Source organism: Triturus cristatus, chromosome 1_2, assembly GCF_964204655.1.
Source record: "Triturus cristatus chromosome 1_2, aTriCri1.1, whole genome shotgun sequence".
NCBI lineage: Eukaryota > Metazoa > Chordata > Amphibia > Caudata > Salamandridae > Triturus > Triturus cristatus.
This window is the reverse complement of record NC_140580.1, coordinates 1,089,306,405-1,089,319,027: the sequence shown is the minus strand read 5'-3', so window position 1 is coordinate 1,089,319,027 and position 12,623 is coordinate 1,089,306,405. Positions and strand designations below refer to the sequence as shown.

The 12,623-nt window shown below is 42.9% G+C and overlaps 1 protein-coding gene across 3 annotated transcripts in view; it reads right to left on the bottom strand.

Moving 5' to 3' along the window:
• Window positions 1-2,332: 2,332 nt before the first annotated feature.
• The window catches only part of B3GALT9 (beta-1,3-galactosyltransferase 9), a 44,698-nt gene continuing 34,407 nt past the window's right edge, over window positions 2,333-12,623 (bottom strand). For 2 of the 3 annotated variants that reach the window (XM_085616087.1, XM_085616070.1), the window contains exon 2: window positions 2,333-4,272. In XM_085616087.1, the coding sequence (XP_085472213.1) occupies window positions 3,163-4,167 (1,005 nt within the window). In that variant the 5' untranslated portion in view covers window positions 4,168-4,272 and the 3' untranslated portion in view covers window positions 2,333-3,162. The remainder of the gene's footprint in view (window positions 4,273-12,623) is intronic. The other variant, XM_085616079.1, reaches the window with a different exon arrangement.

Below are 12,623 nucleotides of genomic sequence, written 5' to 3'. Positions count from 1 at the left end.
GAGAATCTGAAGTGGGCAGTTTTCTCAACAGTAAAGCTGGTGGTTTGACTTTTTCTTTGTTTTAATCATAATCTATGAAACTTTAAAACCAATGCAAAAAATAGCTTCACAAAGAAAAGCATTGTCGTTTGATGTAATCTGTGTTTGTAAAAATGAATTATGGGTTAACAGCCCATGTTCTACACTTAGGCTATGTGTTGCAGAAGTTGTTGGTGAAAATAAACCTGTGATGAGTGAATAGCTCTGGAGAAGAGGTATGTTCAGGATATAATGCTGAAGGAGGTTAAAAAATGTATTGAGGTAGGTTGCCCAAAATGATGATTCATAATTCTGAGCTATAGGATTTCTGGAAAATTTGGAAGAAGTTAAATGCGTAAAGTGATGTTATCATGTGAGGAGACACGCTTATAATTCTCAGCGATGTCCGAGAGCCTATCATTAAAACAGAATAAAAATGACAGTTAGGAGAAAATTCTACAAAGAAAAATATTAAAATTATGTATTGGTGCCAATTATATGGATAACATTGTAGTAGCTTTTGTCAGAAAACGTGCATGGAGTCAAAAAAGGCTGATACAAATGCAAAAACATGCCTGGATCAACCTGAATATGTATGTTCACCTACAAAGCCTTTGCAACAAGTTCTTCTGTATTGTTCAGGGCTATTTGAATTTCTTGCAAGAATTAAAAATACGTCTTGGTCAGTATGGATTATTCTTCGAAGTGGGTTGAACTTAAATGATTGAATGACCTTCGACTGTTAAGGTAATGTATTACTTTTAGGGTGGGGTGATCAACAGAGAAGGTTTTGGTCTTTCACTATCACTGACAATAGTGTACAATTTACTTCAAATACAATTAAGCAGTTTCTTTAAACAAGAATGAGTAGTAATGAAAAAGTTTCATTGGACTCACCACATATGAATGTTTTGAAGGTAATATTTAATCAAGTTATCTCTGAGAGTGTTCAGCCTGGCTTGTCCTCCAACCTGGAGGATGAAGAGGAGTTGGAAAACAAAGTTTGGGCATATCACTCACTGTTTGTCACACCGCGCCAGTGACACTTCTCCTCTCAGACTATTTAGAGGCTGAAGGGAATGTGAACAAGAAAGGAAGTACAGAAGTCTATCTGCATGAGCAGTAGAACCAAGCAGGCCGTAATACGGAATTAAAACAAGGAACTGGGAAAACAGATTTGTTCTGAAATGTGGTGGCGCAAAATAGAAAGGAACAGTTACCGTGAGAGATCTTCTCAAGATCCCACGTTGATCAAGAAGGGACTTTCAAAATGTTCTGCTGTCGAAAAAGTAGGTTAAACTTTAGTTATATTGGAAAATGGATTTAGGTGAAGTTTAAATAGAATTGTAAAAAGTGAAAATTGGAAATGTGAAGATGATTAAGTTGGGGACGACTGTGATTTCTCATTTTGTGCATGTCAGCATATTCTTGGGACGGGCCGCCAAGAAGTCTTCGCTAAGAGAGAAGTGTCTAAAGCTATGGACAACAAGAGTGTGGTCCCTGAAATCTCTGTCTTGGGTGAACAGTTTTTTCATCCTAGGGTTTCTATTAGGACAGCATTTTTCCTCAAGAACTTAGAAGATTTTGATAAAAGGAGATTTGCCCTTAAATGTTAAAAGGTTTTATTTGACGTTCACTGCACCTGTTCTCTTTTCTTTTTTTCTGGTAGAAATGGTGTTCAGCCACGTATAGTCATTACGTTTGTTTTTTCATTTATTTTGTTATAAAGTGGGAAGATGTGTTTTAGTTTCAATTGCAAACAGCATGCTGATGGGTCACTGTGGCTCGACGCCCCACACACTTGTGATGTCACGACATCACCTGCTCGAGAGGTTGCTGGGGTGACAAATGTTTGTCAGTTACGCTGGGACTCAGACAGATGCTGACAATCACTCAGCGTGTGAGTTATGTCTTTAAATATTAATTCTGTCCACCTAAAATTCGAATTTGTCAACTACGGGCGAGGCCCAGGTATTTACATCATGCGTCTAAAATATTTTATGCTGGTGCGGAGTTTAATGAGCTGCAGTTATTGGATAGCATTCACAAGTTAAACAAACATTAATGGCTCGGTTCATCTGGAGCCTTTTCGTGTTCCTTCAAGAATTACCTTCTTTCTTTTAAAGGAAATAAATGACTATGTGTTATGAGTACGAAAATTGCGGATTCTGACGGTGTCCTCTTATTTTTCCGCCAACACGGATGGTGGTACATCACGCAGGTACCTGCCGGAGTACTTGAGATGGCGAGCAGTAAAAATGTTTTGGAACACTATAAAGGACGGACAGACACCTGCTGCACCCTTGAATTAAAGACCCTTAAAAAAAAAGGACGCCACATGAGGATAGTCGTTTTATTCTCAGTTCAACACAAGTGTGGGGAAAAATAACACTTTTATTAAGGCTATCGGTGCCTTGAAGCAAACCCCTGCTTAACACCTCTTTTCTTTTATTCCCCCCTCTGCCTTTTCGTTCGTGGGGGCTGCTGCTGACCTCGGACTCCCACGCTCTTCCACCCAGTAACCACCTGGCCCACTTCTCACAGGGCCACTGCAGACACCCCAAGTCACACTGATCACACAAGAGCCTCAAAAATCCAGGTTCCCTGCTCCTACCTCACTTCTAACTAAAGTATATAATAAACGAAATGGCAACAACAGAGGATTAATAATAATACTGTCAATTGTGACAATTTCTGTAGTCCACACTAAAAGCGGAAGTGTCTCTCAGCACTAATAAGAGATGCTATTACCAGTCTCAAAGGCATTGGATAAAAGCCCCCTACAAGATTCCAGTACCAATGTTATTATTCAAAGAACTCTTCTTCTGCTGCATGTGCATTATCCCAAGGACCTACTCTTTTTTGTACAGACAAAGAGTGCAGACCCACTTAAATTAGGAAAATGTGCGCTTGTATCAGGGCCTCATTGAAAGCATTACCACGTGTTTCTTTTTCTAAAGCTTGGCTTTGAGTCATTCTTGGAGGCTCTTTCATTCTGCACGTACCCACCTCCCTCTCTTCACTGAAAGAACAGCCTTCTGGAAGGAGAACTATGATGATGCAGGGAGAGGACCCAAAGACTTCTCAGTGCGTGGAATGTGAGACTCTGAGTCGGTGAGTGGCCAACTTTCGAGAAGTGAAGCCTTATTTGGAGAAAGAAGAGAGCTCCTTCCGGATGGTGTCCAGGTTCAGATGTTTGAACTTGTCCAGGTAGGTCCAGACTTTGCAAGACACCAGTCCATAGTAGGTCTCCAGCAGGGAGCAGTCGCTGCCTTTGTTCATGTCTCGCCACTCTGCGGCTGTTCTCTCCTCTTCCATAATGGCCGACGTGAAGATGAACTTGTAGCAGCAGCGGTTGTATTGGATCTGCTTCCGTCCTGAGAACCTGGAGCTGTGGATGGGCACAATGCCCACGCTTTTAGCACACATGCCCACAAACACATCCGGGGGCACCTGGGTGGGAACATCCTCTGATGCAACGTAGACCTTTCGAGCCACATCCTGAGAGATGATGAAGGCAGCCCCGCTGCAGTAGTCGGGATAGTACTTCTCTGGGAAGTGGCTGAAGGGCACAAAGTCTGGTCTCCCAGGGTTTCGGATAGGCACCTCTTGATGAACGACTCTTCCAATGTAGATGTCTTCAGGGTGTGTCCTCAGGTGCATTAGATAGTCCACGAGGCTCATGAGGTTCACAAACATGTCTTCTTCTACCTTCAGAAGAAACCTTGCGTTGGGGCAGAAGGTGACCGTCCACTGCATCGACATAATAACCTTGAGGGTCTGATTCTGAGTCGAGTCCTCAAAACTTCCTTGAATGATGTCGCTGTACTCTTCTGACTCCTTAATGATTTCTAATTGGACTGTCTCTGATTTGGGTTTTCCCAAAGCAAACCGAGTTATGACTGTATAACCCTTGACTTGGGTCACATTTGCCCATGTCTGTCTGATAAGATCCCGCTTGGTCTGGTTCTCCGGGCTACTGGAGATGATTGACAGCAGTAGAATGTCTTTGTGTGAACACGCTTCCGAGTCGCTGATCACATAGGACCTGGAGATGCTGTCTTTCATGGGCACCAGGTCTAGTTTTCGGGCCTTCTCTCGCAGTTCCAGAACACTGGCATCCGTATAACTAACCGGCATAGATTGCATGAAGTAATCTTCGATGAAGTCCGCGCCAAAAAGTAAAGCATGGAACAAGACGATATTAAAGATAATAAAACACCACTGGTGCGTGCGAAACCTGCAGAGCGCCACCTGGAAAAGAAAATAACAATGAGTCTGATTGAGGAGTTGTGTCATCTAACACAGAGTTTGTTCACAGATTGGGTTTGTCGGCCCACTGAATAGTTAATTCCAGTCCCACTTTCAGAATAACCATAAGGTTTGGTAAATGTACATACAATGGCTTTCAGATTGTTGAGAATGTACCATTACGTCCGTTTGTAATAAACAAAAAATTGGATTCAATCAATCAATCAATCAATATACTTATAAAGTGCACTACTCACCCGTTAGGGTCTCAAGGCGCTGGGGAGAGGGGATGCTACTGGTCGAAAAGCCATGTTTTGAGGCGTTTCTTGACAGTTAGGAGGTCCTGGGTCTGGCGTAGCTGGAGTGGTACCATCCGACATACTTATTTAATATTCATTAGGTAGGTAACAAATCTTGTCTCAATTCATCTAGCCACAATCACAGGGATGGTGGCCTGCAAGAGTTATCAGGCCACCATGTCTGTGATTGATTTTCAATAAAGTAAACTTTATCTTAAAAAATGCAGCCTGTTTTCCTTAAGAAGAACGGGGCTTCGTTTTAAAGGAAGCGTATTTTATTATAAAGTTTGTTGAAGAGTTGCCCGTGGTCCCCTGGATCACTGTCTATTCTTCCTAAATCCTTTTTATACATTCACAAAGGGGAAGGGGTCTCTTTTGCAAATGGGTGACAACCTCCTCTGGTGTCAGTACATTTTCAATGGTTGCTGATCGGATTTTGCTCGCAAAACATTGATATGTAAGATACTGAATCGGCATTTGGAAGGGATGTCTACAACACGCTCCTTTTAAGATACCGAATCAGTATTGGTTCAGATTCTCATTCTGGCAGGCTGAAAAATGTTTCCGGCTCCTAAAACGGGAATAGTACATTGGAAAAACATTTTACCGGTCGCAAACGCCAAATCTGACTGTTTCCGACTGTTACAATGTTTAGTGCATCCGGCCCAAAGTTTTCTGCATACATGTGAATCTCATCATACAAAGTGAGAAGTAAACCATGTTCTCAATTTCATGGCTCGAGCATCTTTTCTAGTAAACTATCCAGAGGAAACATGACCGGTCACCATGACTTGTGGTCCAAGTTGTCAGAACTGGGGTTTAGAAGGTGAGATACGATGTTAGAAAAACCAAAGTATGAAGAACATGATCTACATATTTGTTAACTAATGCACTGACCATGTTTTATCCAAATCAACGCAGATGTGTACATTGGCCTATATCTGAAGTAGCAACAATATACCCTGTACTGTGTTTTTAAAACCGAATGTGAAAAGAAAGATGAAATGTACTTAGACAACCAAATTGATTTTGCATCCAAGGACAGAGACTTCTAAAAAAAAAGGCAGGTCAAAAACTGTAAGCAATACATTTCCAGAAGTTGCTTACAATGAAACGTAGCGCACCAAAAATGGTTGTGAATTGTGGTAACATTCTTTCATTGTCACATACAAAAAGGTTTAACAAGCATTTGCAATGCAACAGGTCTCGCATTTACGTGAGTTTGAGCTGTTGGCATTGTAAATGACAATGCCTTTTATTTATGTTTTGGTTTTGGAACATAAATAAAACACATTGTCATTTATAATGCCAATAGCTTAAACTCGAGTAAATGCGAGACCTATTGCATTGCAAATGCTTGTTTACAGTGTGTATATAAAGCGCTCTGATACTTTCGGGTCAAGCTAGCGCTATATAAAACTTTTAAAATAAAAATAAAATAAATAAATGGTGAAAAGGAAAGTGGTGGTGAAACCTGGGGATTTGCAGTGTTTAAAGGCAGCCACTGATGCACTCAATATGTACAACTGTGTCAAAAACTAACGCTCGCTGCGGGAGTCAGAGGGCTCAGCCAAGCGCGAAAAGCACTGAGGACACGGGAGGGTGGAGGGGCAGAGGGAGGGAGCCTGGCAGAGAGGGCGAGCAGACTGGGAGTGGGAGAGAGATGACAGTGTCCATAGGGGACGGACGAAAGTCATTAAGGATTTAGGTGAGGTCTGGAGACAAGAGAGGCCTGGAGAGAGAGAGAGGGTGGGGAGAGAACATGCTGGCAGGGGGAAGAGGCGGATATAAAGGCACTAGTAAGGAAGGGGAGGCGTCGGCGGGGGAAGCAGATGCTCAGAGAGGCATACAGGGCATAGTAGAGGCAGCGGTCGCAGCAAGAGGTACAAGAGGCCCGAAAAGGAAGGTGACGTAACGGCCAGGACTGCCGACTGTGGCGCTGGGGAACCAGATTCGAGTCTGGGTGTCCTCTGCTCAACATCCTGTGATTCCAAGCAAATTACTTAATCTCCCCCTTTCTACCAAAGAATGAATGTGTCCTTGTGTAACATAACTGATGATCATGTGCAAAAACAAGAAAAGAAAGGAGGCGGAAACATCATCATCAGGCGGTAGAGCGGAAATGCTGAATCAGAAGAAAATGTTGGAAGCAGTGTATCGAGAAAGGAAACAACCAGGTGTAGTGGATAACAAGGAAATATGGATTGATTATGCAGAGGGAAGAGTAGGTTACTGGGTGCAGTGAAGGAGAGTAGGTAACGGGGTACAGTGAAGGATCGAGGAAATGTTGGGGTGTAGAGAAACGTATGGGTACCATTTTAAAAGGCACGTACAGTGTATGAAGACTGAGGTGGTGAACTTGCATGTAAAAGGAGGACACACAATGTGCAGCGGAAGGGTGGGTGGAGTGTGTATGGAAAAAAGACGCCAGGATCAGGGGGCAGGGTGGGGTGCGGAGGGAGGGTCCACTCATTGTGCAGCTGTGGCAGAGTGAGACTGAGAGTTGTGCTGCGCAGGGAGTGAAGAGGAGTGGGTGTGAAGAGCGCACGATGGGGGGCAGTGCAAATGGAGGGGCGGTGTTTCAGGGAGGTAGGGGCACAATGGGCCAGTCACGCAGGCTGCCAAATGCTGCGCGCGCCTGTGTGAAAGTGATCACGATCACACATCAAAGCGGCCGTGCGGACGCGAAAATGAAAGCAAACGAGTGCTTTCAGGCCTCCAAATGGTGCACGTGCCCGGCCGACGCACATGCACTGTATTTGGAGGCCTGAAAAGCCACTGTTCGCACTGCCAAAACTCGCTTACTATAAGTCTCGCCAGAGCAGCGCTAAAGCGCTGTCTCAGACGAGACCTAAAAAGGAAAGAACATTGCAATGTAAAAACCCGTTCAGATTTTCCGTGAAGGAACGAGTCCTTCGGATCCCGGCTCACAGCACACAGCGCACCCAGGCCCTTATCAAGGTGGCCCACGCGCTGTACTGTGTCCACCTATACTTAGGTTCTTTCGATTGTAATATGACAAGAGCGCCTATACTTGCCCTGAAGAAGTTCATTTCATGAACGAAACGCGTTGGCAGGCTAATCTTTGTCTTTAAAAATAAAAGGGACTTATCACCTACGAAGGCTTATTCGACTCTTTAACTGTCATTGACATTTCAATAAGCGGTGCACCACTCCACCAACCTGTTCCAACATTGCAATGTAAACTCTGTGTATTTGTAATGAACGTTATGCTGTAAACGGAAGCGTGAAGGATGCACTTTGGAAAGTGTCACCATGAGCCCCTGTCCTCAAACTCAAAGAACGCGGTGTGACAGTTGTGTCCAGCACAATAAACATCTAAGAAACCAACCCTTTGTTTCCTGGAAAAGTGAGCTGATTGTACACTGCGAAGAAAATGTATGCCACGAATGTAAAGAAAGTATATGTTTTAACTTTTATATTTAAAACTTTTAATTACAATGTGCATTAATACCAAACGCAGCTGAAAGCCTGTAATTGATGATTCCATGTAGGTAAAGGTGAGTGATTTCTCAAAGTAAGCTATAACATGAGCAGATACAAGGACATTTCTCATGAGGGAGGGAGGGTAAGAATGCAACTTGCCTTGACGGATAGAAGTGTACCTTTCTAAAGTAGATTGAGAAAGGCAGTAAGTGATTCTAAATGACAGTCGAACAGCGCCATCTATTGGAAATGGGAAAATGCATTCTTCGTGCAAAGTTAATGATAAAACAGTTTCCTGCTTCATTGGCACAGGTCTCATTTACCGATTGATTGACGACTAGGCCTGTACATTGATGTGGTTAGAGGAGTTAAGGGCAGCTTTTCTCTTTTTACTGTTATTGCGGGTTTCTGGAGATTTGTGGATACATTGCTACCTTTGATATTTCGCTCCTGACTGTCATAATTTATTACATTGATGGGCAATTATGGTATTACTATAAAACGTAATAAATGAAGTTTAAAAACAAATGATATAATAGAGAAAGGAACTATATTGCAAACGAAATACTTCCCTCTGTAATTAACCATTTTATTCCATCAGGGAATTGTAAATGCACGGATGACTGCAACTGCTATAACCTCCAAGGAGCATCCGGGCTGGTTTATGATACATGTGGGGGTTTTGTAAGTAATTTAATAGAAGGACATATGTGGAGAATATACAGATGTATCATCCGGTGGGGTAAACTGAAGCTTAAACACGGAAAGCCAGCTACAAACGTGATCCGTGGCTAAATACCTACATGTGAATTACAGGGAAACTAAAGATGCATTAAAGTAAGGTTGTGCATCCAAGGTCTCGTAGGACGTTGATTCCCCAATATACTAGGGGTAGCGGAGGTGACATCACATGCCCTTTGACCTATGGATATGCCATATACAGGAAGTGAAATCACATGATCTGTGACCCAAAGGAATCACAGGACGTGACATCCGGGGACCTGTGACATGTGCACTATGTGTCCCGGACCAGTGCATTTTCACACATTCTGGCTGAAAAGTACCGCAATATCATGTACTACATGTAGTCTGACAGAAATTTAGGGGCATATCATCAACAACCGGCGATAATTATCGCTAAGCGCACTTGACGCTAGGATAATTATCGCCGGCTAGCGTGGATTTTTATCGCTGAGAGAGCGTGCTATTAGCAACGCTTATCTAAAAGCGATAAAAATCCTAGCGCAACTGCCAAACGGGAGATTATCGCTGGAAACCCAGCGATCATCCCACAAAGTTTGACGTTAGCTTGATGATAGGGCCTCACATTAGGCCTGGGCTAAAATTCCGTTCCGGTCGCGGAAATTGCGATAATTTGCCATTTTCGCGTTCCGCGGAGAGCGCGAAAATGTCAAAATTTCCACAATCCGCATTTTACCGGAAATTTTTTGCTTGCTCGCGTTGTTAAAATAATACATTCTCGCGTGCGCGCGATCGCCTTACCCGCGTTCGCCGACAAGTTTTCCCGATCCGGTCACGTTCTCCATGAGATGTTGGATTGTTGGTAGCCATTTGCGCAGTCTCGCGACAGTTCGCGCCCGCAGTGACGTCATTCGTCGCACAATCACGTCTTTCTTCTCGCGATGATGCACCGCGAGACAAGTGAAAACAAGATGGCCGCGCCCGCGAGCAACCACATGGGTAAGTTGGCGAGCCGCGACCATGCAGAAAATACCGCGAACGGGTGGGAAAAAAACTTCTGCATCTTCGCGATATTTCCGCGTGTTTGCGGAGATTTTTAACATTTTCGCGATAATTTGCGAAAGTGAATTTCACAAATTCCGCCCACCCCTACCCCACATACTTAGCCATGATATCCACCTTCCATAGGATATCATGGCTAAGTCAGTCCTAAAGCAGGCGTAAGGAAAGTAGTGATAACAGGGGTTATCGCTACTTTTCTTGCCACTATGCTTCATAGCGTGGGGCTTGATGATAGGAGAAATGTCGCTTAGCGACATTTCTCCAGTCATGTCAGGTCAGGAACGCCCACTTTGCATCTCATTAGAGATGCAAAGCTGGGCGTTAAGAATCCGGGCGCTAATGCAAGGTTTCACGCGATAGCGTGACCTTGTTAATTAGGTGATAAAATTACCGCCGCTTTTCGCCTGAAAACGGACGCGATAATTTTATATCGCATCTTTGCTGATATGCCCCTTAGTGCTCTAAATACCTACGTTTACAACAATATGACACTATTAAGCTTAATTAAATGCAATCTATACCTAATGGGATGATATTTCAGTAAACAATATTCAGGACACAATATTTCTTTCAGGTTATATTTTTGTCAATTATATTCTTACATGCAGCAGGCATTCAGGCCAAGTGTAAGGGTTGTAGAATGTGCGTTGCACATGGTGCTCTCACTCAGGTTACCCTTAGGGGGAAGGCATGGCCATCATTTTGCCCACATTCAGTATCAGAATGACCCTCATTATTGCTGACTGACCGAGTGATGCGCACTAGTCAGTTACAGAACTATACATTGCAACACACCAAGTACTTGACATCTATGTATTTATGTGTGTCCATCATAAAACTTGCACAACACAAGGATTCATCTTAACGCAAAATGTTTGAGGCCGTACATTGGGCCTGATAAGTAGGTACATCACTTTAAGATCAAAATATGATATTTTCACCACGTTTAAAAGGTACTAAAGACCACCTTAAACATAACATGATGCATGATTAAAATGCATTAATGTTGCAATGATTTAAACATGATGGTGATTGACAAACACTGTTATATACTTATGACATCAATTGCCTTATGCCTTAAAATCCTTTTGAAAGACATATACGATATAATGACCCATGCATACAGGTGATGCTGCACATTTATAATAATTGCACAATAAAATTTCCATATAGTTGCCGCATTAGGCCTAAAGTGACCCTTATTTAAAGAGGCAGCCCCTATTTTAGTAATGTTTAAACATATTTGATAGTCCTCAGCACCCCACCATTTTAAAACTAGAATAATGCAATTCCCGAAGCACAGGAAGACCTGCTTGGGACACTGCACAATGCATTTTTAGTATTGGACAGCTTGCCCTAAAGCACCAAGTTTCATTAACCAAACACAATTTATATTGCCAATTGATTTTTTTGTTTAGAAATGTATTCTCTGACAAAGTATTCAGCAGATAAAAAATGCATCTAAAATAATTGTGTTGCAAAGTAATCCTTTGCCCTGGGCACCCACATTTTCTGCTGACTGGTACTGGTGGTATCTGACTCTGACTGTCCCTGGGCTCTGCCTAACCAGGCCCAGGTCATTGCAATGCTGAAAAAAGCCACTTAGAATACAGTGAATACACCTACATAAACTAGGGTACACTAAGGGTTAGGGTACCCCTATCGGTTGCATGACCTCCCCTACAAGGTCCTAGTACATATTAGGGCAGGGGGGTTGTAACTACCTTTAAGTCCCTAGTATACAATAGGGCATGGCAGTTTAGAGGCCAGTAGCCCTTTCTTCACTTGCATGAGTGCACTGCTGAAACCTGAGTTCAGTACTGCTTTTAAATATAAATTGTGTCCAAACTCGACTTTCATGTTTGTGGCACTTAAAAATTGAATAAACTACAATATTTTGGCATATAAGGTACCCCCAGGGTTTCTCCTAGGGGTCCCAGGGGTTGGGGGTCAGGGATTTTTGAGGAGGATCCTTATAAAAGAGGTGTGATTTGCCTTGGGGATAGAGAAATTGCACATTTCGCTTCCCTCATTGTAGTAAAGTGATTACCAAAATCGATTTTTATGCTAGGAGCACTGTGGAGTGAGGATCTAAAATATGTTTACATATTCAGCACCCCTAAAGTTTCCCCTAGGTGTGTTCCTGTAGATATAGGCAGGGTCCTTATAAAAGATGTTTTATAAGCCCTGGTGTTGGAGAAATTGCCCAGTTTGTTTTCCCCATTGTAGATCCCCGGCCACATAGGTTAACATGGCAATAAGCTATTAATTAATAACTAATGCCAGGGATTGCTGAAAAATATAATTCAAGGACTTAGGAGAATGGTATTGATAAATCCAACAATATGTATTGTTGAATGTATCCAACAATGTTAAAAAAGAAGTTCTAAGACTTTTTTGTCTGTACATCAAAATTCAGCCTTTCAGTGGTCTGCCCTGATTGGTTAGAGGTAATGGATTAGCCAGGCTGCTTTGATGAGGTGATAAGTAGTTCACCCCAGAGAGGCTAATCTGTTGGTGAGAGGACCCTGCTCCACAGGAATGATAGAGTAGGGGCAGGAGTCATAAAGCATTAGCTTCAAAGATAGAAGGTGAGAGCCAGGTCCATCTACCCCCTTCCACTCTGAGGCCAGCCAGATGGCAGGCTTAGGGAAGGAATGCACAGATGCCAGGGGATGGAGACTATGGAGATGAGCCATTCTGGAAGTTGGTTTGTCTAGCTCTTGCCTCTCTGCTGAGACTCCAGCCATATAGAATTTTGGAAGAATAGTGCTTTCTGGGAAACCATTGTGCCACACTTTAGAGGAAAAGTTCATGCTTTTCCACATTGGACAGGAGTAGCCT